The following is a 27,595-nucleotide window of genomic DNA, read 5'->3' on the forward strand; positions in this document are numbered from 1 at the left end:
TCTGCAGGTACCCACACGAGAACACATACCCATACAGGGATATAAGTACATATGCATAATTAAAATAAAACATTAAAATAATACTAAGCAATGTAGGTGAAATTTCTAGATTATATCCTTGTTTTGACTGTTTATTTTATGTATATGTGTTATGCCCCTCTCTCTGTGTGTCTCTGTTTCTGTCTTTCTCTCTTTCTCGTGTGTGTGTGTGTGTGTGTGTGTGTGTGTGTGTGTACACCAGGTCTGGCACTTGTGGTAGTCAGAACAAAAGATCTCCTGGAACTGGAGTTACAAAGAGTTTTGAGCCACTGGGTAGGTGCTGAGATCCAAACCAAGGTTTTCTGCAAAAGCAGTAAGTGCTGTTAACCACTCAACAATTTTTCCAACCCAATATTATACCCTTGTAAATCAATACAAACCCATGTTCTAACTAACTATATTTATGCTTATTTAGGAGTCTACACTAACACCTAATAGATGGCCCCCTTAAAGTCTAACATGGATATCGATAGACGTACACAGAGCAAAATCAAGACATTAAAATAGTATAATAATTAAAAGCTAGTATATGAGATACCTTTTATTATGAGGAGTTGAATATACAGTATACATAACAAGAAAAAAGCATTTTCATAAAGAAGGAGGAGGTCAAAGGAAATAGATCAGATGGAAATTGCAGTTGGCATGCATTAGATTGAAGACCCTCCCCGGGCCTGAGTCTCAGATTGCTTTTGACACATCTTACAAAGAAATGATTCTTCCTAAGTCCTTTATAAAAAACACTTATAAAGTGCTAGAGAACCTCAAGTTCCTGCCATGATTTCAGTGGCCTTCACTTAAAGCTCTAATCCTCCTGTCATGTTCTCCTTGCATGCCTCTGGTCTACAACGTTGCTGCCCCCATTGGCTTTCTTCTTTTTTTATTGATTTTTATTGAGCTATACATTTTTCTCTGCTCTCCTCCCTGCTTCTCCCCTCCCCTCTTCCATGGTCCCCAGTTTACTCAGGAGACCTTGTCTTTTTTCTACTTCCCATGTATATTAGATCTATCTATGTTTTTCTTAGGGTCCTCATTGTTGTCTAGGTTCTCTGGGATTGTGATTTGTGGGCTGGTTTTCTTTGCTTTATGTTTAAAATCCACTTATGAGTGACTACATGTGATAATTGTCTTTCTGGGTTACCTCACTCAAAATGATGTTTTCTAGCTCTATCCATTTGCCTGCAAAATTCAAGATGTCGTTATTTTTTTCTGCTGTGTAGTACTCCACTGAATAAATGTACCACATTTTCCTCCTTATCCATTCTTTAGTCAAGGGGCATTTAGGTTGTTCCCAGGTTCTGGGTATGACAAACAATGCTGCTATGAACATAATTGAGCACATGACCTTGTGGCACGATTGAGCATCCTTTGGATATATACCCAAAAGTGGTATTGCTGGGTCTTGAAGAAGGTTGCTTTTTAATTTCCTGAGAAATCACCACACTGACATCCAAAGGGGCTGGACCAGCTGGCACTCCCACCAGCAATGCAGGAGTGTTCTCTTTACCCTACAACCTCTCCTCCATGAGCTGTCATCAGTGTTTTTGATCTTGGCCATTCTAACAGGTGTAAGACGGAATCTCAGAGTTGTTTTGGTTTGCATTTCTGTGGTGACTAAGGATGTTGTACATTTCCTTAAGTGTCTTTCAGCCATTTTAGATTCCTCTATTGAGGGTTTTCTGTTTAGGTCTGTACTCCATTTTTTTTTACTTTCTTTTTTTAACTACTGCAGCAGCACTGGGGTCTTGACTCCATTTCCTGCTGCCCTTTCCACTCACTGCACCTCCACACCCATTGGCCCCAGTGTTGAAGTAGCAATGAAAATAATTTTATGGTTGGGGGTCACCAAAATATAAGGAACTGTATTAAAGGGGTCACAGTATTTAGGAAAGTTAAGAACCATTGCCTTAGCTTTCCTTTTTATGGGTATTGTTAGCAGAGGGGTTTTCATATGTCTGTTAGGCTAAGAAAGCACACCTTAATTCCTAGTTTATTACAAGTTTTCTGAATGAATGTATAATACTGAGCCTACTGAGACGATACTGTGAATTTTGTTGATTTTCTTAAGTATTTCAACACAATGCATTATATTAATTGATTTTCAGAAGTTAAAAAATAATCTCACATTTCTTGGATAAAACAAGGTGATTATAGACAGGCAGAAGTTAGAACTCGGGGTTGCTAAAATGGTCTTGAAACTAAAGAACAAACTAAAAGTGCCACTTTCTAAATTTAAAAAAAAATAATATTACCATAGAGCAAAGGTATTTAAGACAACATGGTATTGGTACAAGAATAGAAATAGTGATCGATTGATTAGAATTGAGAATTCAAATATAAATCCACATAGCTACAGTCAGTAAAATTTTGACAAGGATTTTAAGAACACATGAGGCACCAAGAATAATCTTGTAGACAGATGATGTGCAGTCATTGGTTGTCTATGAGTAGAACCTGAAGTTGGACCATTACATAATATTCTAAGTTTAATTATATGCATGTATGAGTATGTACATGCGAGTACAGTGTCCACAAAGACCAGAAGAGATATTGAATCCTCTGGATATAAACGTACAGGTGATTGGAGCCACATGATGAGGGTGCTGGGAACTAAACTCAGGTCCCCTGAAAGAGGAGGAAGTGCTCTTAACCACTGAGCTAGCTCTCTAGTTCCTTAAATCTTTAATTTTTATGGCAGAATAGTCACACATATAATATACACACATGCAGAAAGAGTATACACAAAAGGAGTGTTCATGATAATATAAACTTTCAGAGATGAATTACAATAAGCAAATATCTTCTTGGCCTAAGAAAATTGTGCTAAAAATCTATATGCATGTAAGTATGCATCTTCAATGCAATCAAAAGAACAATGGACAGGAAAGCATTCTTGAGAGAAATGCAGACGGCTGCCCATACCAGAGCAGCTGTAGAAGTGGGTTTGTTGACACATCCAGTGCCCACGAATAAAAATGACAGTTGCCATGGGGTGTGCACATCACACAGTAAACATATTTACTACTTAATTACCTGCTTTAGACGTGACAAGCTGAAGCACAAGAGGTCGTCGGGTCACGATGCCTGAGCCTCGAGGAAGAAAGTCCCTGAAAACAAACAAGAAATCATAGATGAAGGCATAATGGAATTTTAAATTGGGCTCTAGGGTAATTCTTTTAATCTCCAATCTTTCAATGTGTTCCTTCTTTGTCTCAAGAACACTAGTCCCATCTATGAAAGAGGTATTTGCGAAGTTCAAAGAGAAAACATGTGTTAGCAGCTGATCTGTTATTGCATAATTTCCTCACTAAAAAACGCCACTCATTTACCTAGGTAGGATTAATAAAGACTTGCCTAAGTGTCTGCGTGTTGCCTGTTCACTTTCACTTTCAGAGAAACTGCATTAATTTTAAAAATGGCCTGATGCTGAAATTAATGCCAGATCTTCTGCAAAACCAGTATTGGCTCTGGCTTCAACATCAATATTAGTGCCATAAAATGCTGGCCATAATGAAGAGGGTGAATTAAACTAAATTTTCTAAATATCCTCAAATTTTCCACCAATAAAAAGACCCACAAAAAATAAATAAATAAAAAGACCCACAAAATGTGGTCTCAAATGGAAGCAATTATTATGTCGTAGAAATTAACACTAGCGGGAACTGGAAAGATGAGTCAGTGGTTAGAAGCTCTAACTGCTCTTCCAGAGGACCAGAGTTCAATTCCCAGCACCTACAAGGCAGCTCACAACTGTCTGTCACTCCATTTCAATGGGACCCAACACCATGGCAAAACACCAATGCACATAAATTTTAAAAGAAACAAATAAGAAATTAACACTAGAAAAATATTGCAATTTAAGTTTTTCTTATTGTTCCTATTAAGAGGGAGATTCTTGGAAAAGATCATGTTGAAAATGACATGTTAACATAGAATGCACCACACTAATAAACTCCAGCAAAGAAAGCATTGCATTAAATTACATGGACAACATCACGTGTATCATTATTGATTCTACAGTGTCAAAGAGTTCATAAACACCGGCAACACAGCTTTTTGTCTGTGTTGGTGTTTTGTTCAATTGTTGTTATGTACTGGGTATTGAACTTGGAGCACTCTCCCACTGGTGTGTGTGTGTGTGTGTGTGTGTGTGTGTGTGTGTGTATCTTCTTTTCACTTTTACTTTGAGACAGGGTCCCACTAAGTTGCTCAAACTGAACTTGAGCTCACTCTGTAGCCCAGATAGGCCTTGATGTTGCCATCCTCTGGCCTCAGGCCTTGACCATATTATAGTTTTTAAGCATATTTAGAATGCCTCGTACCTGTAGGAGGAATGCCACAGAATTCTCTTCGAAATAAACTGACTCAATGACTCAGGCTTTCTCAAAAATGAAGTTTTAGGATCATCTAAAAGTTAGAACTCCAGATGCCCAGGCCCCAGCCTCAGTGATGCATACTCATAGTGCTCGTTGGAAAAGTCTAACTCCTGCAAGACCCTAATGCTCGCCGGGGTCTGCCCAACAACTCCACGGTCACACTGGCATACAGCAGCCACAGAGGTTTCAGAAAGAGCGTCAGCACAATAAATTTCAGTGCCACAATGACTTTGGAAATAGACAAAGGTCAAAGGAAGTATTCCAAAGCACAAACCATCAGAGACACTGATACTTTCAGTGGAGGGTCACAGAGACAAAAATTAAACAAATTTCCTTTTATAACTGTTATTTTGCAAGTACTAAAATGTATTTTGAAATAGTCCATCATAACAAACAATCCCTAAACTAAGATAATGACATTTTCCTTAGCCCCAAGGGCTGAGAACCATGTAGAAGTCATTATAGGCTGTTGAAAGAGGAGAATGAGAAAGATGTTTGTGCTTGAACTTAAAAGATGTCACTTGAAATAAGTAGTAATTTTTATTCATAGAAAAAAACATTAGCTAAGTATAGTGATACACATCTACAGCCAAGAAAGGCGAGGCAGGAGAGCCTTGAATTCAAGGCCAGCTAAGCTGCACAGTCAGACAGCCTCAGACAAAGAAACAAAAACAGAACAAAGCATCTATGTTCTGTGCCTACAACCAAGAGGGAAGAAGTTCATTTGTAAGTCAAAATGAACGAAGGGAAAACAAAACACCAGAGTAGAATTCTAACTGAGAAAAAAAAAATCTGTTTCTGTGAATGAAGTTTTAAGCTTTAGAGATGGCAAAGAGGAACGCAGGGTCATAAATGCCTGAATACTGCCATTTAAAAACTGAAATTTCTCCAATAAAAGAGGAACAGAAAGAAAGGAAGGCAAATGAAACAAGGTATGTTGACTTGACACCCTCACGCAGGAGCCTGTTTGTGCTCATGTTCGTGACTGGACATTCACAGGATATAGACTTAACAACAACTCCACTGGAAACAACTAACCTAAAGGAGAGAGCATGTAACACTCTCAACCAGCAGTTTTCAGGCATCTGGCTGAAAGTAAACTCACTGATACACTAATGCTTTTCTCAACCTTCTTTTTAGTCAATCAAGCCTGACGTGGCATAAGGAGAAATGAATGGATCCAGACATCCAGCCTGCTTCTCCCTCACAGCCTGCCTCTGATAACTACTCTCACCAACGATGAAGACATTGAGTAACCATGTCTGGCTACCTGGAATTCTCTCCTGTTTCACAGCCTATGATACATAATAAACCACTAGAGAGAAATCTCTCCCTAAGAAAGAAGTGGGTGGTCAGTCTAGTACCCTGAAAATGCATCTCATTCTGATGACGCAGCAAAATTAGAACCTCATGCCCAGAACATTTCCTGAGGGCAGACAACTTCAAAGGAGAGGCAGAGAACACTGATTTCAACCAGCTCCACCATTGCACAGGCAAAATGCTCTCTAAATGTGTTCAGTAATTATAACTACAAACCAGTTCATATGGCTTAAATGAAATGCAGCATATGACAACCCATTACAAACCCAAGTGCCGTAAAACTGTGCATCCATATTGCCGTAATTATTGCTACATTATGGTCATGATGTGCTCCCCTTAATATTGTAGTATTCTCTTGCAAAATGCCATAAATCCCTATTTATAAAATGTTAACACTTTATGAATTGAACATGAGAGAAGGGGCCACAGACCCCATTTGAACTACCCTCTTGGTACAGAGCAGCTGCAATGGTTTGGAACACTCAGTTTGTTATCCCCTGCCTCCACCCACACCAAGCCAGGCACTGATACAAACAATCTTGAATAATTCATTACCACTGAGTGCAATCGTTCTCTTGATTTTCATTTCTTCCATGCAATAGACAGTTGGCTTTTTGTGTCTCATAAGCAAGTCTTATGGGGAAATGAGTTTACTACACTAAAGTAGGGGAGCTAATGGCTGTACCTCTAGCAGTACTTTTAATTTAATGCATGTATTTTCTTTATTATAGTTTAGTATAAACATATGGAGAGATAAGAGGGACCAGAGATCCCATTTAACACACACACACACACATCAATCAAGTACCCATCTATCCAGTCTTTGCATATGTTTATTCACAGTAAGTCCATGTTTTTCTTGCTTTCGTTATTCCTAAGAAAAAGTAAAAATAAAAATTCCCATCATCCCATATAAGTAACAGAATTGTAGGGGCTGAAGAGATGGCTCAGTGGTTAAGAGCATTGCCTGCTCTTCCAAAGGTCCTGAGTTCAATTCCCAGCAACCACATGGTGGCTCACAACCATCTGTAAAGAGGTCTGGCACCCTCTTCTGGCCTTCAGGCATACAGACAGAATGTTGTATACATAATAAATAAATAAATATTTAAAAAAAGTAACAGAATTGTAGCATTTCTTACCAGCCTTTTCAGAAATTGAGTTGCCAAGAAATACTATTTTTTTTCGCCAATAGGAAATGGCTGGACTTTAGAAGCTCCAAGAAGAGAGCACAGCTGTTGTCTCCGGGACAGCTTCCTCCAACACAGAGAGGTAAGTGACCATTAACCAGATGGTCTGTTCAAGAAATAAATGTCTAGCAACCTTTTACAACTAAACATGAAGGTACAACTCAGACTCTCCTAGAAGCTAATTCTTGTAGCTAATTCTATGATATGTAAACTTGGTCTTGAAGAACTACATACAAAGGACTAGACTAAGCATGGCTGTTGCTATAGATACGCTCTGCACAGAGTGCAGATCAACACAGAGCAAATGGCATTTACTCTGCTTTCATGACAAAATTTCAGAGTGGAAACATGACATAGGAGGCCCTTTAGAGTGTAATTCAAAGGCCTAGGAAACCAGTGTAGAATAGACCATTAAGTAACTGTAAATATTAAAGGTCAGAAGGAGACTGAAAAAGAAGTAGACCTCAGAAGTGTTCATATGATTGTGTGTGCTTGTTTCCATGGAAGCAACAGAAACCAAGAGGGTGACTTTTAAATTAACAGATATACATTCCAGAAAAGAGAGAAAGAGAGAGAGAGAGAGAGAGAGAGAGAGAGAGAGCGAGCGAGCTGAAACGGAGATGAATATTAGGAAAACAGATACTGGCCAGTCTCAGTCATTCAAGATGATAGTGAGAGTTGGGTCCAAGACACTAATGACAGAAAGGAAGAAAAACTAAATTTCAGAATTTAATGGCTGCTTTAATGTGGAATACAGGATTGTGGAAAAGTTATGATAAATATCACAGTGGTCTACCAATCAAGATACAAAATTCAGGAAGAGAAAGTATTACCATGTCCTACTATCAGCACCTCTTTCCCTCTCTCTCTCTCTCTTTCCCTCTCTCAAGCTCTTGTTCAATATCATATCATATATCATATTGTATATAATATACTATGGCATATTATTATTATATTAAACTATATTTTTAAAAATCACACAACATTAGACACAATACACACATCTGTAACTCTAGTACTTCGGAGGCCAAGGATGGAGAACCATGAGTTCAAGGTCAGCTTGGGATGTGTAGGGTGCAGTGAGACCCTGACTCAAAATTAATAGATAATAATAATAATAATAAATATTCACACTACTTAAATTTCTCTACTGATAAGTCTTGAATCAATATCACTAAAATTCAACTCATTATCACCCAACATGCTTTTCATTCTTCACTCCTGGTTATAACCAATATCATCTACATCCATATATGTCCAAGCAGTATTTGAAAGCTAGACTCCATTGGCCTCTGTCACCTGCTCCAAATTGGTCACCAAGTCCTGCTGTTATGTCTTTTTAGCATCTTTTCAATCATATTTTCTCCTTTATTTTAATCATTACAGGTAACCAACAAGCAGGCTATAATAATACCACAGATAATTTCTCTGAATCCAATTGAACACTGTCCAAGCCATCCATGATATCACTTACAGTGATAAGTCCCATATCATCTTTTTCAGATTTTCAGTCATGACTTGACTTTCCATTTTCTTTTAAATGAAAGTCAAATCTTAGTATCACATATGAAATAATTTATCTCTTAACACCTCTCTAAATACATCTCAGGTATAGGGCTCCTTGTGTTTCATCTAACCTTCTATGTTGACTAAACTCGAGCTCTCTGCTCTGTGTAGAGTCTTTCGTCTTTCCTTAGGCCCTTCCTTGGCTCCCAAGCCAAGCTCTCTGCCAACAAGCACTGTTCTGTTCATAGATTTGTCCCATCAGCCACATGTGTTCCTCCAAGTCTCAATTCAATGCCCAAGTATTTAATTAAATACATTTAATACTTTCTATCTCCCCTTCTGGAAAGACTCCTGGTTGCTTCTTAGAGTCTTAGCACACAGGGGACGTAGTCTTGAATTTACTTCTTCAACTGGAAAACACCTAATTATACAAATGAAAGAACAGCAGAAGATCTTGCAATTTATCCAAAATAGGCTGAAATCATTTAATTTGTTATTTTAATATGCACTTTTAAAATAAAACAAGTATTCACCAAAGTACAAAATACGGAACATAGCATTGACCCATATTACTCTCTGTGTGAAGACTTGGAATGGATTAGAAAAAAACAGGGTTTTTTTTAATCCAAGAAATATCATACTTTTGAAAATGAGTCCTTAAAAAAAACCCTCTCTTAAAATTATTCCTTCAAGTATAATTGTCTGTCCTCTGCAACAATCCCTATGAGGCCAAAATCTCAAACACTTCACAAAAAGGTGAAGAGGGTAGTAGACAGGGACTGAGAGAAACAGAGGAGAGAGAGACAGAGAGAGAAGCAAACCCAAGCCGGTGAGAACTAAATACTGCCTGCTCTGACCCGATAAGCACCGAGATCCTGAACCTAATTCTGCCTCTGAACACAATGTGCTGTGAAAATGCTTCTGCACTTGCGTGCCTGAATCCCAGAGCCTTGGCAGCCACTACAGTGCCACTTCAACTCTAGCAAGTAATAACGCCAAGAGCCACAGATTTTTTTTTTTTTTAAATTTCCACTGCAGTTTCCATCCCCCACATACACTGTTGGCCACATTAAGGATGTTAGCACTTATTTATTTGTAAAAGATCACAGGCTGCTGATGCCAGTCACTCTATAAAGTACCCATTACCAACATCACTTCATTTGGGAAACAGGAGAAAACAACTACAGGAAGAATGCTGCCTTTTTCTATCCAAAAACCAATATCCATCCACAAAACTCAAAATTGCTAAGCAATACATTTTCATCAACTCATTTAATCGTGAGTTGATAGTTCCCCCTGAAGCATTTAGAATGTAAAATTTCTCTATCCAAAATCTAGGAACTGAATGAAGACAGTCCTCAGTTTACAAATACTATGCCTCACCTACCAGAGGACACACATTCAGAGAAAGACTTATTTACAAATTTTTATGATGCAAGGAGTCCTTCTGTATGATGTGAATATGTGTTTCTCTCATTGGTTGATGAATAAAGCTGTTTCAGCCAATAGCCAGGCAGAATAGAGCCAGGCAGGAAACCCAAACAAAGATACTGGAGGGAAAGAAGGTGGAAGAGAGAAGATGCTCTGTTAGCCGTTGAAGGGGGAACATGGCAGGGCATCACCAGTAAGTCACAGCCATGTGGCGATACACAGATAAGTAGAAATGGGTTAATTAACTGTGAGAGCTAATTAGTAGTATGCCTAAGCTATTAGCCAAACAATTACAATTAATAGTAAGCCTCTGAGTGGTTATACTATGAACGGTTGTGGTAACTGGCGGGCAGAGAGAAACCGTTCCAGGCAAGACGGAGCAAAGTCTCCGTTGGCAGTTCTAACATCAGATTAGCGAGTCTTAGTACAAAGTAGAAATGCTCCACTTCTTCCCCAAATCTCACACCATTCCTTACTCTGCTTAGCTAATGTGAAAATAAACAGCAGGAGAGAGCACTAAGTAGGCTGCTAGTCGCCTACCCAATGCCCATTTTTCCTTTCTTATAAACACAACCCAAATTTCCCTGGGGATGGCAACATGCCTAACTCTGATAAGTACGTTGGCCAGGATCCCCCAGACTGCCTTGCGAACGCGGTGCCCCTCCCTGTGTTCTGCCCAGGAAGATGTCTTTGGAGATTGCTGAGTGGCATCCGATGGTTCCTATAACAGAGCTTGATTCGCCCAAACATACACTTTTTCTCTTCCTCTCCTTTCTTCTCCCTGTCAGTTATCTGTGGTTCCAGAGCCGCAGCAATCAGATCCACCAGGCAAGACGACCCTGCAGATGGAAACCTCATAACCACGACAGCAGAGAAAACCCGTCAGAAAGAGCCTAGGATGGTCATCACATTACAAGTCAATGGACTCGACCTGACTCTTCCTGGGAAGCGGAGGGAAGGAGCGATGCTTTGCCTGAGGCTACTGTTAGCAATGTGGTTTTCATCGCAGCCTCCTTATGAGAACATTATTTGATTTTCCCCCATCGAAAATTTCTCTTTTAAAATCCGATATCATAGATTTTGGCATATCAGCAGATTTGATGTGCACATTTGTTGCTTAAACTTAAACAGAAGATTCCTTCAAAAACCAATTTTACCTCCTTGGAGGACATACCAGGCCTATTAATAATATTTGACAGCCCAGCACATAAGAGAACTCAGAATACTCAGTATGCAGTCCTTTAAGCCATGTTTTTCTGCAGACTTTCCAAAAGAGAAGAACACAGAGAGAATTTCCATCCCAAGAAACGATGGACAGGACCAAGTGAGACCCTGACCTGGCCTATCCAACAGGCAGACGACAGATTTTTGTTGTTCTTTTCCTGTGAGGCTGCACTGGGTCTCAAACCTTTCTATTTCTAAACAGTAATGGCTAAGAAAAGTTCACCTGGAACAGACCAAACCAACCAATGAAAAGACAGAGTACAAGGCCTTTTTTTAAAAAAAAAAAAAAAAGATAATTTTTATTGATTCTTTGTAAATTTGATATCACGCACCCCGATACCACTCATTTCCCGGCCCCTCTCTATATCAACCCTTCACTCCTGCAATACCCCCAGAAAAGAAAATTTAAAAATTAAAAATATTAGTTTAAACAACCACTTTGCCCCTCCGTCTTTCTTGCCTCTCCATCGTTTCTTCATTTGTCCTGTTGGCATTGGGAACCAGGTGTGTCACAACATAGACCCTTTCCTCTGCTCAGCTTTACCTGCCTGCCACTCTCCACTGCAGTGAGTTGTTGGTCTGCTCCAAGGCCTCTGGCTTTGGTTCACCATCAATACTGGATCCTCACTGGAACTCCTCTTGGGTGTCCTGCTGTTGCCCCAAGTCAGGGAGATCCCGCACCTATGGTTCCACAGGACCAGTCCCTTTGCACGCTCCAGCACGTCGTAAATGGGGTGGTTGTTGGAGTGGGCCAACTCAAAGCATGGGCTCTAATACTTATTTTCTTACTTTAAAAGCATTTCTTATATGTTAGCTTTTCCTTCATAATCCTTTACCATTTACTGGTATTTAAGGAAGGAAAGAGTAAAAGAGGGAAATCACTCAATACTAATAGCTGATATGTGTGTGTGCGCGCAAGAGAGATAACTGTAAGAATTTTGTTATTTTTTATTATAAATTGCTCATAAAACTATGTTCCAAATGAAAGTTTATGGAAACTATTACTAAATCTTCAAATTCTAAAGTGTATTAATGGCAGCCAATAGAACTTATAAGAATAAAAAGAGGTCAATAAATTTCTTCTGACTACCTAATAAATTTAAGGACTAAAGCTCAGGTCCCTAGGACCCATGCAGATTCCAAGTTGGCATGGCAGCTCACCCATACTTCCAGCTTGGAAGACAGAGAGAGACTCTCCGGAGCAAGCTGGCTGGAGAGACTGGACAAATTGGTGAGCTTGTTTTGACTGAGAGAACCTGCCTCAGTGGATTAAGTCAAAGAATTGAGGAAATATTTTTTTATACCAACCTAGGGTCCCCAAATTCAGAAACAATCATATATACATTGAAAGTAGCAGGCAAAAGCACTTTGGCCTATGTACTGCCATTTTGGCTTCAGACTCCATTTTAACTGTAAGGAAAAATAAAGTTCAGGTTCCCAAACCACTGGGGAGCTGAAAACTTTCCAATGGCTGACCAACCTCCTCCCTAAACCATAGAAATAATCATTATACATCTTTAGTCCTCTAGAAACCTGGCAGTTCTTAACAACAGATAGAACAAAGGAATCTGATTGGTTGCACTGAAAGGCTTGCATTGTATATTGGTTGACAAATAGAGAAAACACAAGGAAAGTGTTTAACTTCTGATTGGTGAAAATGGTGACTGTAACTTCGCAAAAAATGTTTGTGATTTTTGTTCTTATAAGCCCCACTTCTGGCCCTGCTCGGGGCTGTCAGGAGAAACACGGCTCCTTATCCTACAGCCCTGACAGATCGGTGACCCACTTATGTGGTAATTTAATAAAATCTTTGGAACCCATAAGTTCCATCTCTCTCCTACCTCAAGGTGCATAATGGGATAGGTATAACAACATGCACATGCACACAAACACAGGTGAAAACTCACACATATATGGGGTAGGTACACACATGTACATGCACACAAACACAGGTGAGGACTCACACAGATATGAGGTAGGTACACACATGCACATGCACACAAACACAGGTGAGGACTCACACAGATATGAGGTAGGTTTAACAACATGCACATGCACACAAACACAGGTGAGTACTCACACAGATATGAGGTAGGTACACACATGTACATGCACACAGATATGAGGTAGGTACACACATGCACATGCACACAAACACAGGTGAGTACTCAAACATATATGAGGTAGGTACACACACTCAGACACATGCCTACACACATACACATAGAGACAGCAAGAGAGAAGGAAGACGAGGAGGAGGAGAAGAAGAAAGAATAAAAGCTCAAGTTGAATACATCTGAAACAATACCTGGTATCAAACATGTCTGTATCTGTAGTTAAGTAAATGCAGCGGCTCACTAAGAGAGCTAAACGCAAACTGTGATACAGAGGTGATGTTTGCCAATAAATGAGTTCTAAGTTTTACTAACTGAGTTACAAAGATAATATTTGGTTTTCCCAGCACTCTGCATATTTGAAATTGTAGAGGACACTGAAGTACTTATAGTAACACCTAGCGCACAACAAGAGGTCAGAAAATATTACCTCCGGGTTTGTTTGTTTTTCTGATTTTTCAAGACAGGGTTTATCTTTGTAGCCCTCGCTGTCCTGTAACTCACTCTGTAGATCAATCTAGCCTCAAACTTAGAGATCTGTTTGCTTCTGCCTCCCGAGTGCTGGGATTAAAGGTGTGCGCCACCACTGCCTGTGAAAAATATTAACTCTTATCACAACCTTCAATCAGTGCTGTTTTTTTTCATAAGCATAGTAAGTTATCTTAAGATTTATTTACTAATTGTTTGATCATATTCTTAAAATGGGTATCTCTCCATATCAACAAACGGTGATAGTCTATTGCTAGCAATAGGCATTTGGTTTAAGGGTAAGTTGCATCCAGTTCATTATTACACTATGCCTAAACTGTGAGTTGCCTGAGAGAAAAATCAATCAAAATGACACCACAACCGTTCACATTTCCTCCTGCATTCTGGAGAGTCACTAACTATGTAAAGATGAGGATCCTGAGAACGCTCTAGACTGTTCTATTACCTTACACAGGATAGGGTTAATTCAGAACATGGAATGATCTCGAAAACCAGCAAAAGACTCACCACACATTCCAACCACAGTGTGCTCAACTCAAACACAGAATGAACCGAACGAACGCCCTGGTATCCAGAGTATTCCACATGCATGTGGCAAGTGTTATTTCTAGCCACTTAACAGCGCCAATGCAAAGAGCTCAAATTCTTAGAAAAGAAAAGCACCCCATTCCCATGAGGAGAGGCATTTATTAGCCCTTAATGGCCCTCTTTCATTGCCTTTCCACTGACGCATCTCTAATTGTTCCACTTGTAATTTCAAGTAAAATAAAACCCGTAATGGTAAAAGTGCATAGATCAATGTGTGCATTGTCACGAGGTCTGTCGCAGCATGCACCACACACAAGGGCACGGCATCGCAGATCTGGACAGGCAATATCACAGCCGAGAGGGAGGAGGTGGTGTGGGAAGGCACTGGGCAAGAAGTCAGCTTGGGCGCCAGCTGTGAGCTCACCACACCCTTTAATCTGTAAGAGACCCAGTTCGGACATCTCTAAACCGTGAGGACGGCAGGGATATATTCTCAAGCCCCCATTAATTCTAACAGTCTTTCAGCCTCTGAGACTAACTGCACTTTCTAAGGAACCTTGTGGTTTCTGACTACTAACTTTGTATTTTCTGTGCTCAGAAAATAAATTTTTTAAAAAAGTTTAACTGTGTATCTATGGAGGGGAATGAATTGAAGTTAAATTACTTCAAAATCATGAAGCACAAATTATTTTTTTAACCTCTGAATGTTTTCCTCCACGGTTAGGATTTAGGATGTCAGGAGGAAAATAAACACCAATTGACTGAAAATTAAAACTCCTGAAATTTGGTAGAAAAGAAAAAAGAAACCTTTTGACTCAGTAAATGGGATGAAAATTCCTCATTCAAGAATTCTAATACTAAAATCAGTAGCCCTCCTTTACACAGATGATAAATGGACCGAGAAAGAAATCAGAGAAAAATCACCCTTCACAATAGCCACAAATAGCATAAATTGTCTTGGAGTAACTCTAACAAAACAAGTGGAAGACTTGTATGACAAGAACTTTAAATCTTTGAAGAAAAAAATTAAAGAAGACAGCAGAAAATGAAAAGATCTCCTATGCTCTTGGGTAGGTAGAATTAACATAGTAAAAAGGTCAATCTTACCAAAAGCAATTTACAGATTCAATGCAATGCCCATCAAAATCCCAGGAAAATTCTTCACAGACCTCGAAAGAACAGTACTCAACTTCTATGGAAAAGCAAAATCCCAGGATAGCCAAAAACAATACTGTACAATAAAGGGACTTCTGGAGGCACCATAATCCCTGACTTCAAACTCTACTACAGAGCTACAGTACTGAAAACAACCTGGTATTGGCATAAAAACAGACAGGTGGACTAATGGAACTCAATCAAGGACCCAGATATTAATCCAAACACCTTCAAACACCTGATGTTTGACAAAGAAGCAAAAAAATATCAAATGGGAAAAAAGAAAGCATATTTAACAAATGGCATAATTTGATATCAACATGTAGAAGAATGCAAATAGATCCATATCTATCTCCATGCACAAAACTCAAGTCCTAATGTATCAAAGACCTCAACATAAAGCTAGCTATACTGAACTTTATAGAAGAGAAAGTGAGAAGTATACTTGAACTCATTGGCACAGGAGACCACTTCCTAAATATAACCCCAGCAGCACAGACACTGAGAGAAACAATTAATAAATGAGATCTCCTGAAACTAAAAAGCTTCTTTCTGTAAAGCAAAGGACATGGTCAATAAGACAAAACGACAGCCTACAGAATGGAAAAGATCTTCACCAACCCCATATCAGACAGAGGTCTGATCTCCAAAACATACAAAGAACTCAAGAAACTGGTCATCAAAAGAACAAATAATCCAATAAAAAATGGAGTACAGACCTAAATAGAGAACTTTCAATAGAGGAATCTAAAATGGCTGAAAGACACTTAAGGAAATGTTCAACATCATTAGTCATCAGAGGATTGCAAATCGAAACAACTCTGAGATTGCATCTTACACCTGTAAGAATGGCCAAGATCAAAAACACTGATGGCAACTTAAGCTGGAGAGGTTGTGGGGAAAAGGGGAAATCTGCATTGCTGGTGGGAATTCAAGCTGGTATAACCCCTTTGGATATCAATATGGCAGTTTCTCAGAAAATTAGGAAAAATTTTCTTCAAGACCCAGTAATGCTACTTTTGGGTATAGACCCAAAGGATGCTCAATTGTACCACAAGGTCATGTGCTCAACTATGTTCATAGCAGCATTGTTTGTCATAGCCAGAACCTGGAAACAACCTAAGTGCTCTCAACCAAAGAATGGATAAGGAAAATGTGCTACATTTTCACAATGGAGTACTACACAGCAGAAAAAATGATGACATCTTGAAATCTGCAAGCAAATGGATGGAGCTACAAAACATCATATTGAATGAGGTAACCCAGACCCAGAAAGACAAATATCATATGTACTCACTCATAAGTGGCTTTTAGACATAAAGCAAAGAAAACTAGCCTACAAATCACTGTGCCAGAGAACCTAGAAAACAATGAGGACACTAAGAGAGACATACATGGATCTAATCTACACAGAAAGTAGAAAAAAAAAAAAAAAAAAACAAGATCTCCTGAGTAAATTGGGAGCATGGAAACCATGGGAGAGGGTTGAAGTGGGAGGGGAGAGAAGGGAAGGGAGTGGAGAAAAATGTATAGCTCAATAAAATCAATTTTTAAAAAGGGAAAAAAAGAAAAAATTAATACTAACAAATAAGATCAACAAAATGTCAGAGTGTTAAATTAGTTACCTATCTATGCAATTTAATCACCTTTGTTATGATGAACACAAGCCTATGATTCTCACTCACCAGACGCCACGTGCCAGTCCCTCAGAAAGCGCACACGAATTCCCACTCCTCTCTCTCCAGGACTTGTTTTCAAGAAGCTAACACATCAGATTCATATCTTATCTTTGAGCTCACAGTATTTGAAGCACAATCACCTATGTATTTTAAGATCGGGGTTCTGAGGAGCAAATCAATTATGAAACCACTTTTTGTGGATCATGACCAACATATTTTTATAATACAAAGGGAAGGAGCAGAATGCAACCAGAAATGCATAGGCAAGCTATGTATGTTGTAAAACTTTGGTCTCCATTTTATATCCCAGCCCATGGTGTGTGTGTGGGGGGGGGTCCACAATGGATACAAAGGGGACATAAAAAGCTAAATGGGGTAGGGATTGGAGGACAGGGTAGAGACAGGAATACAAGGAGGGGCAATAACCACATAAGAACTTTTTAAAAAGTCCTGTGGAAATCTATGATCCCGGAAAATGCATATTCATAATAAGGATTTAAAAAAAAAACCTGGAAAGCTTCAGTCCTTCCACTTGTGTATGAAAATATATTGTGGCACCTTACATCTATCCCAACTTTGTATTTCATCATAAAGAAGTTATCCCTGAAGAAAGGGACAGGGAAATTTTTAGAGATTTAAAGCGTTTTATTAAAGCTTAAAAGTCCTAAATTTTCGCATCTTAAGTCCTACAGGAGCTAAGGTTTCAAGGGTGGTTCCAGGTAAGCGCTGATGAAAACATAAGACTTGAGTGATGACAAGGAGGACCGTCCATAGCCTGCAAATCCTGGGGGCGGGGCGAGGACCTTCATTAGCATGCAGATCCTGGGAGGCGGGGTCCGACCGGTATTAGCATGCAGATGGGGGCGTGTCCCTGGCATGCAGGAAAGGATGAAAACAAACTGCAGAGTCCTCCACCTGATAAAAAATTCCATTACTGCAAAATGTGGAAGATTTTAATGCATTTCACTTTGGGGAGAAAAAAAAGCAAATAATGATTGTATTAGATTCTTCATGTTAAAGTATATTATTACTAGTGAGAATTTTTTGCTAAAGTCACTTAACAGTTTGGTTCGCTCTGGTGATAATACTAAATGTAGTGAAACACAAAGGACAGGACTCAGAGGCTGGGGAGGGGGGGCTTTGTGATGGGTCCAAGTTATTTAAAGAATTATTTAATAAGGAAGAAATGTAAATGTGATTTTTAAAAAAGTGTGACCGAAATACGATTATAAATATCTTAGGAACATTTGATGAGCATTTCTTCAGCATGTCTTTAACACTAGAGGTAGAGGACGAGGTTAACTACTCCAGCAAGAGCTTCTTCCCAGAAAAATAAAAATAAAAATAAAAAAACGTGGTCATGCACGTCAGTCCTTCACATCCTGAGACCCACTCCCCCTACAATAGTATGGGCTTCTTAATACTAAACACTCCGCCATCCCGTCCCAGCAGTTGGCTGCATTTTCAGCCACGAGACCACAATACTACTCTCCCCGTGCGCCACCCCTCGCCATCTACTTATCTCCAAGTTCACAGTCCAGTCTGTCTATGATTAAGATAAATTAATAGGTTTATTTATCTCTCAAAGTTGAATCTACTTAGTACCTCCCTTGCCACTGGGGGCGGGAGGAGGACAATTTTCTAACAGGCATAGCATTACATTAAAAAGTCCTCTTCCGGATTTTTGAAAACGTTTCCCTAAATCCAAGATCGCATCGAGGAAATGATAAATAATTGACTGTTTTCTTCCACACCACAGATGACCTCAGCTCTCTCAAGACATGGCCCCTATGCACCAGATTCCTGGGCTCCATGGGGTTTCCTAACAGAAGCCCTGGACAACTTAAGTTCCTTCTCTTTAAGGTAAGGGATTTAGTGCAGTGCACACAGTCAGCCTGATTTCATCAGGGCAGGCCTTTCTGCACTTGGCCAATTAAGAAGTGAGAATTATTTTTAGACTCTCTGTCACTGCTTATACGAAAGAAGGACATGAATTTTGAATGATAAGTAAGCATTTTCCAGGTTGTCTGGTAAGGTTGAGAACATTCTGAAATGAATGTCTAAAGACTTGGGAGGTATGAAAGACCACACAGACACACACACACACACACACACACACATACACACACACACGAGCATTATCATGTATAGGTGCATCTGTAAGAATGTATGGATATGTATGTATATGAAGTTATACACTGCCCCACTGGAGTTAAGATGTAAGAAATACCACATCATTTTGTTTTGCAATTTTAATTTGATTTATCCTTCAGGCCAAGATTCAGTCTTGTGAGTAAGAAGTCTAGGATTAGATTCTTTGGCCCCTATGGTTGTATTAGAACCTCAAAGGTGTTACAATGAAGAAAAAAAAGCAAATCTTGTTTGGGGAAGCCCCCACATGGGATGTTCTTGTCTATATCCTAAGGCTCGGTGAGAGGTGACTTACTTAGTTCCACTGATAACATCCTCTGTTTACCCTCTCTGACAAGTCAGCTATGAGGATCTTCCGCAGACAAGCAGCTCCCCTTAAGACTCACATAGCCATTACCACTTCAGAACCCTCTAGGCACCTGTCCAAGAGAGCTCCAGCTTCAATTACCTCCCTCCCTCCCTACACACACACACACACACACACACACAGGCTGTGCCGGAACAAGAGGACATCATGTTAGATGAAATAAGCCAGGCACAGAAAGACAAACACTGCATACTCTCACTCAAGCGTTCCCTGTCCAAGCTGGAAGCAAAATAATAACTAAAGTCTTTGATCAATTAAAAAAAAAAACCCTCTTCTTTTCAGCAAAGATTATCACTCCTGAACACATTTCTGTAGCATCAACAACACTGCAGGCTGTTACTTTGATTTGGAGCCATTGTCTGGAGTTCAGACTCTGGCTTATAAAGGACAAAGCATTTCTCAAGGCAGGAATTCGGGCCTTGGAAGGTTTCAAAGCTAATCCTGCAACACTTACCATCACTTACTTTCATTTCACAGAAGTTTAACTCTGTTCAGTGGCAATTACCAAACAATCACTAAAGGACTCATCCTTTCTCAACAGTGAAAGAAGCTCAGTGGGCCTCTCGTATTTGATTTTAAACACCTTCTGCTACAGATTGCCTCTTACATTGTAGACACTGAAAGGAAATGACACCATGCTTTAGAATAAAAATGATGAGTATTTGCTACTCCAAGGTTAGCACTGTTTTGCTTTGCAGTATCAGAGTATAGTCTGGAGTTTAGGATGTATTATTTTAAATCTATTAGTTTATTAATAAATTTATTATTTACTTATAATATATTTATTATCGATTAATCTATTGCTGGATTTATTATTAAAACTCTGACTATGTATAAAGCTACAGACTGTTGTGTTTAGAGGTAGTGCCTTTCTCAGAGGTCTTTGAGAGACCACAGTCCAGTTATTCATCTGTGCTCAAAACCCCAGGCCCCAACACTAATTCTCTGGCACTACCCATGGCCAGCTGTTTGCAAACTCTGCCTCTCTTCCCCATTTCCAACCTTTTCTCTTCAGTGGTTTTTATTTATTTATTTTTTAATGTCCCAGCTTTCCAACTTTGGAGAATAATCAGCTGACATGGGATTCTCCAAAAGTTAATAAAGATGCTGCTTTGGCCTAGAGCAGGGCAGAATATAGCCAGGCTGGAACAGTTATATAGAGAGAGAGTAGGCGGAGTTAGAGAGAAGCTACGTAGCTGCCACAGGAGACAGATGCCAGACACTGGACAGAACCTTACCTGTAGGCCACAACCACATGGAGATACACAGATTAATAAAAAAAAAATGGGTTAATTTAAGATATAAGAGCTAGCCAGTAAAAAGTGTAAGCTAATAGGCCAAGCAGTGTTGTAATAATGTTGTTCTGGGAAACGAACAAGCAGCCTCCGCCTACAACCAACTTAACAAAGGCACCATCTCTCCATCCTCATTGCACCAGCTCTACCTCCCTGAGCTCTAAGCCTCCAAACCCACAAGCTGCCATCGCCAAAATCACTAATGATCCCATTAAAAAAATTTAATTTTAAAAAACCTTGGACTTATCTCACTTCCTTAAACAATACCTGAAGTCTCTGGCCTCTCTTTCTTCCCCTCTCCTTTCCTGGCACTTTTCCTACGGTCTTTTTCCGCCTTCAGTTTGTCCTCAATTGTCTCTTCCTTCCTTCTAGAACTTTCTGTCAGCCATTTGCCTGTTCCCCCTCATTCACTCCTTGACCACGGTTACTATTCACGAATCTGCAGCCTCAACCTCCCAGACTCCTGCATATTATATCACCACTTTATGTTTTGCTTTCTGATGCAGAGATGAAACACACTAGCCAAAAGCAACTTGGGGGTCCTGAGGATTTCTTTCAGCTCGCAGTTTATAATCCACTGATGAGGGAAGTCAGTGCAGGAAGTCAGTTCTTGAGACAGGAACCTGGAGGCAGGAACTAAAGCAAAGACAACAGAGGAACACTGCTTACTGGCTGACTTTAGGAGACTTACAAAACTGTCATTTTTTTGCCCGATCCTGAACTTGCCTGGGGATGGCTCCTCCAGCATCACTTAAAGAAAATATTCTACAGACTTGCCCATGGGCCAATCTGCTGGAGGCAATTACTCAGCTGTGGTTCCCAGTCCAGCATACACTGCATCACAGGCATCCACACTCTCCAGAGCTCAACACAGTCTTCCTGCTCTGAATCTATTCCTCTGTGCTTGCCTGCTGTGATTGTGGATGGCACCCCTGACCACTCAATACATCAAGAGTCTGGGAATCAGCCTTGATCTTCCTCCCAGTGCCAACCCTCCCAACTGAAGCCTCCTAATGTATCTATTGCCACTTCCTCCCCATTTGCACCCTCCCTTTGCTAACTGATGAGCCTCTCACAGCTCCTGCACCTCCCATGTCCTTGTGTCCCTACCTTTGCACACACAGCCGCCTTTGCACACACAGCCAACCACTAGATCAATTTCTTCCCCACTAGCTCTCTTTTCTTTTGAGACAGCTACAGCCTCGGTCCCCACAAGGACATTTCTTATCCACCTAAGATGGTCTACAATGTCCCAATGCTGTGCACACACATTGTTATAGAAATCTTTGCTATAAATTTCTTGTTTATTTCCCAACCAGACTTTCATCTCCTAGGAAACAGAAGTCATGTGTCCTTCATCCTAGGTTTTCCAAATCCTAATAAGCTTCCTTCTGCATTATAGTCTCCGATTAATGTTTGTTGTTGTTGTTTGTTTTGTTTTGTTTTGTTTTGATGAATGAGCAAACCAAGCCTCAATAGCATCCATTGTCCACACTGTGGTGCTCCCTGCCATCTGACACATTGTTTATCACTTCACTCGAATATTGCTGCACTTAGGAAAGCTGTCCCTATTCCATCCCCACTCTCATTCTTTATCCCCCCCCCCCACAATTAACCTGATCGCAAAGTAGTCAAAGAAATGCAAGTGCTTACTCTCCTGCTATTCTTGTGTTGAGAAAGAGGAAAAGCCTCTGTCGTCCCCCTGGGAGCCAGCACTGTCCTCACCTAGGACTCTTTAGGAAGGTGCATGCACATTCAGAAGAAAGGAAGAGCAGCACACAGCACAAACCTCCCTTCCATTCAAAGGGAGCTGCAGCCCACAATAGAGCTTTCAAAAGGCCACACAGATCCCTGTGTGATGTTGCTCATGAGCCATCACATGGCAGCGCTGTGGAAAATGCCACTGTACCAGGCAGGGCAAAACAGAAGTGAAGCCCACCCGCCTGCTGTTTTCCTGCTGACTCTACTGAGGCACGGCCCGTGCTTTCAGCTGGGCAGAAAGCGAGACTGCGACTGTGGCACAGCTAGCCATGCACCCCGGGGAAATGCTGGGACCCTTGCGGGGGAGCACAGTGCTCCAAAGAGGGCCATGCTCTGCCAGCGCCCATTAGCTTCAAATACCATTCACATCATCTCTTTCTCCTCAAGAGACAAAAGCATGGCCCCCTGCCCAATTAGAACTAAAATGAAATTGCTATTGGAAGCAAAATAGCCGAAAAGAGAGTCCTGTCACTCAAAACAAGGTTAATCAATATAGTCCTGTACTATAGCGTTTGGCAAACAAAAAAAAATAACAATTTGAACATTTGATTGGTTTTTTTTTCCAATTAGTTTAGTTTATTTCACCTGCCAATAAGAACAGAAACAATATTCAACACCCAGGTATGAATGGGGACAAATCAGGGAAAGAACCATGAAGGGTAAAACTCACTACCAATGACTTAAGGAAGCTCAATGCTACTGACAGATGCTGAATTTTATGTCTTCTCGTGAATGAATGGAATGATTTGTAAAATTTTATGTTTGTTTGCTTTTAATTCATTTAGCAAATGTCTTAGGGTTTCTATTGCCGTGGTATGGTAAAACACCAAGATCAAAGGCAGCTTAGAAAGGAAAGGTTTTATTTCAGCTGAAAGTTTTACATTACAGTCCATCACTGAGGGAAATCAAGTTAGGAACTCAAACAGGACAGGAACTTGGAGGCAGGAGCTGATGCAGGGGTCATGGAAGAATGTAGCCCTTTATTGTTTGTTCAGCCTGTTTTCTCATATCATTCAAGACCACCGGCCCAGAGGGTGGTACCACAAACAGTAAGCTGGGTCCTCCTACACTGATCATTAATCGAGAGGATGCACCACAGGCTAGCCCACAGACTAACCTAGTGAGGACATTTTCTAAACTGAGGTTCCTCCTTCTAAAATGACTCTAGCTCATAGTGGACCAATCCCAAATCATTACTCAGAGACTCATAGTAGTTATGAATGCTCTACCTTAGCTTAGGCTCACTTCTTATAACTTACTCCAAATGCTTCTCTTTATCTGTGTTTTGCCTAAGGGCTTTTTACTTTCAATCTGTATGCCATACTCCATGTCCAGCTGGATGTTTGCCCAGCCCCAGGCATCATCCTCTCTCTCTCTCCTGTTCTCTCTCTCTCTCTCTCTCTCTCTCTCTCTCTCTCTCTCTCTCTCTCTCTCTCCTCTCTCCTCCTACTTATTCTCTCTACTCACCAGCCCCACTTATCCCTCTACTGCCTAGCTATTGGCCATTCAGCTTTTTATTAAACCAATCAGGTGGCTTAGGCAGGCAAGGAAAAACAGCAACACAGCTTTACATAACTAAACAAATGCAGCATAAACAAATGCAACACATCTTTCTTTACATAGTTAAAGTACTATTCCACAACACTAGCCTGTTTCAAGCTGACATAAAACTACCCAGCACAGCCAACATCCATTCACTAAGGTATAACATATACTAATCTTGGTTTTCAACCAAAGAAGTGATTCTCCACAGCATTTTTCTGATCAAAAATCAAAAGGCTGACAAGGGATAGACATGATTATCCATCACCGTCAAACCCCCTGACAGTTGTTCTGCTTATTATAGGTCTAGCCTAGAATAGCTGAGGCCAGTGAAGAGAAAAAACTTCAAGTGAAGGTAGATTCAAGAGAAGATATGTAAGCTGGATCACACAACTCAGTAAACTAGGAGCCGCGAGTCCTGAGAGTATCTTAGCCATCAAAAGGTGGCTGACATTGGGATCAAGGCCCAAGATGGTCAATTTGAGGTTCTAGCTCTGAATAAAAGTCACACATGCAAAGGATGACACAAAAATATATTTGCTGAATGAGGAAACATAACCCTATTTCATGTAGGAGATGCAGGCTGCCTGGAAGTTTACTTTAAAATGACCCAAGGCTCCAAACTGAAAGAGTTCACAAAGGGATTTATTAAGGCACAGTGAGGGAGGCTATCCTATAAAGCAAAGTTTCACTCTGCTACCTGCAGGTTTATAATTTATAGTTCATAGTGACAGGTCAGATATATTTGTATTAACATGTACTCTGCTTTGAAAATACAAATAATCTGGAGAGCATGGAGAAATGTGACTTTTAAAGAAAGTGTTTTAACAGAAAAAATTGCAGGGATTTTTGTCAGAGCAGTTACGGAGTATGTAAAATGTAACCATGTAATTGAGATTGTGAGACATTTATAAATATAAAAGTTTTAGCTATTTGCTCCTATATGTCAGTGGTTCTCAACCTTCCTAATGCTATGATCCTTTAATACAGTTCCTCATGTTGTGATCCCCAAACATAAAAATATTTTGTTGCTACTTCATAATTGTAATTTTGCTACTGTTGTAAATCATAATTTAAATATTTGATATACAGGATATCTGATATGCAACCCCCAAAGTTAATCATGACCCAAGGGTTGAGAATTGCTGCTATATGTAAATAAAATGTTGGCTTAGTCCTCAAGCTATGTTATATGAAAGTACTAGATCAAAAGTCTTCAATAATGGGGGCAGATTTTCTGTAATCACAAATACATGACAATGAGTGCTATCAAAATCTATAAAGCTTTAGAGTTCAATGGGTATACTTTAATGTGTACAACTTTTATAAAGTCCTTAAGGATATCAGAGGATCTCAGGATAGAAAGAAAATCTCACTGAAGGGACTTGAGGGTCAGAGAACGCTGGTCAAAGAAAATGGAAAGGGCCAAAGTCTGTGATATTTGAGGCAAAGCTGCTGTGCTCCAGGTGATAAAGCCACAACCTCTGAAGGTACAAGTTAGCATTTCTGAGCTTTGTGTGTCTATGTGAGAATAAATAAACAAGGAAATAAATAAAATAGTGACTTGTAGAAGCCAGGCTTGTCACTGGTGGAATGGGGAGTTTCAGGTAAGGAAGAGGAGAGGGCTAGGATTACTGATGTTCTAATTGATTCGATTTGGAGGCAAGAGTATCAAGTGATGATTAGCTTGCCGTAGTTACAGATGTGCTCTCTCTCTCTCTCTCTCTCTCTCTCTCTCTCTCTCTCTCTCTCTCTCACACACACACTTCCTTGCAGTCAGTTGAGAGGACATGGAAGCAGCTGCATGAGTAGTGATGCACCAGCACCAGGGTCCAAATTTTGAATATGAATTTTATATCCAAAAACAAAGTGGGACTTCATAACAAGACAGCTAACTCCAGAACCAGCACAGGAGATATAAAAAAATGCTTCAGGAACATCTTGTAGAGACCGAAAGTTAGTGCTCAAGACATACACACATGTGCACACAAGCTGATGGGAATATATCTGGGGATTCCCTAAGGACCACCTTGAACACCAAAATTAAAGTGCATCACACTATGACCTGAAGCATGCGGTGGGTGTCAGTGAATGTGCTGATATAAGTCACTAGATAAATGAACAGGGAGAACAGGTAGATCTCCCCTGCAGATTCAGTGTACGTAGATAAGGCCGCCCCCAAGGAAGTGGAGTATAAATAACTCCCTCCTCCTTAAGATAGGATTGAACACAGCGCCCAGTGTGGAGAAGGAGAAACTCAACAAAAGAATTCCTCAGCCAGGCAGGGATGCCGGGCATCCTCATAGGTAGGCCGTGCCAACAGTGTGAACCTCGGATAGGGTGTGATTAAAGCAGCCACTTCCCTCTGCAATGTTTCTCCTCCCCCAAATATTGTCCCCATCACACACACACACACACACACACACACACAAATAAATATCTCAGTTAAGGGACATTCTCCAAGATGTCTAAAAGAGGCTCCCCAAAACTTCCAAAAGACGTACCAAAACAAGGTATGTCTGAGAAACTCCCACCTCTAAGAGAAGCTGAAAGGGACGCGATGGTAAAAATGCAATGTGGTCTCCTGGATATGGATAAATATGCACATGCACTTCCGCTCATGAAAATGCATTGAGTGACCATTCCCACCCCAGTGCAAAACACTAAGAATCAGTGAAAAGGAAGTGTTTGTTAAAAAGATGACTCAGGAAGAGATAAAGATTAAGGTACCACAATGGCTGCCAAGTTTACCACGTTCTGAAGTGGAAGGCTCAGACCTGATTGGAGGGGAGCGGGGTGGGAGTGGGCAGGGAAGGATGTCATTGTGGCCTTTTCACTCCGATGGGTTGCCCTATCTTCAGTAGGCTGTGCCCATCCAAGATCAGCTTTGTTGCAAAACACATAAAAGGCCCCGTTGTAACCAGGGATGATGTCAGCATGTCTGCAATCCCAACACTTGGGGACTGGGGCAGGATTCTGAATTCACAGTCAGCCTAAGCAACACACCAAGACCATGTCTCAAAAACAATTTTATAATTAGGAGGCAACTGTGTGGAAAAATTTTCAGAAATCAACTATTCTAAAAACAAGCTTTTTTTCTTCTTTTAAAATTAAAGTATAATAACGTTGCCTGCCCCTCTTCCCTTTTTCCCTCCAATACCTCTCTTTCCCTCCTACTTACTATAATTTTTTAATTCTTTTTCTTCCATTGTTATTGTTACACATATACATATGTTTGCAAAAATACAAAAGTACAGCCTGATTAACCCATTTAATCTTGCTTATATGATTGTGATTTCAAAGCTGACCACGTGGTTGGTATTGGATAACGGTCTCATCCCTGAGGATGCCTAACTCCCCTACTTGCCGCATCCCTTAGCTGCCTGTAGTTCTTTGCCTATGGGTGCAGCCCCAGGAGATTTTCTCCTTCC

General features: G+C 40.2%; 1 protein-coding gene across 5 annotated transcripts in view; it reads right to left on the reverse strand.

The window, feature by feature from the left end:
* The window catches only part of Dnm3 (dynamin 3), a 474,394-nt gene that overhangs the window by 383,209 nt on the left and 63,590 nt on the right, over nucleotides 1-27,595 (reverse strand). For all 5 annotated transcript variants that reach the window (XM_050158367.1, XM_050158366.1, XM_050158369.1 and 2 more), the window contains exon 2: nucleotides 3,073-3,146. In XM_050158367.1, coding sequence (XP_050014324.1) covers nucleotides 3,073-3,146 — 74 coding nt within the window. The remainder of the gene's footprint in view (nucleotides 1-3,072; nucleotides 3,147-27,595) is intronic.

This window comes from Alexandromys fortis, unplaced genomic scaffold, assembly GCF_014885135.2.
Source record: "Alexandromys fortis isolate MF-2015 unplaced genomic scaffold, M_Fortis_MF-2015_v1.1 scaffold_97, whole genome shotgun sequence".
Classification (NCBI taxonomy): Eukaryota; Metazoa; Chordata; class Mammalia; order Rodentia; family Cricetidae; genus Alexandromys; species Alexandromys fortis.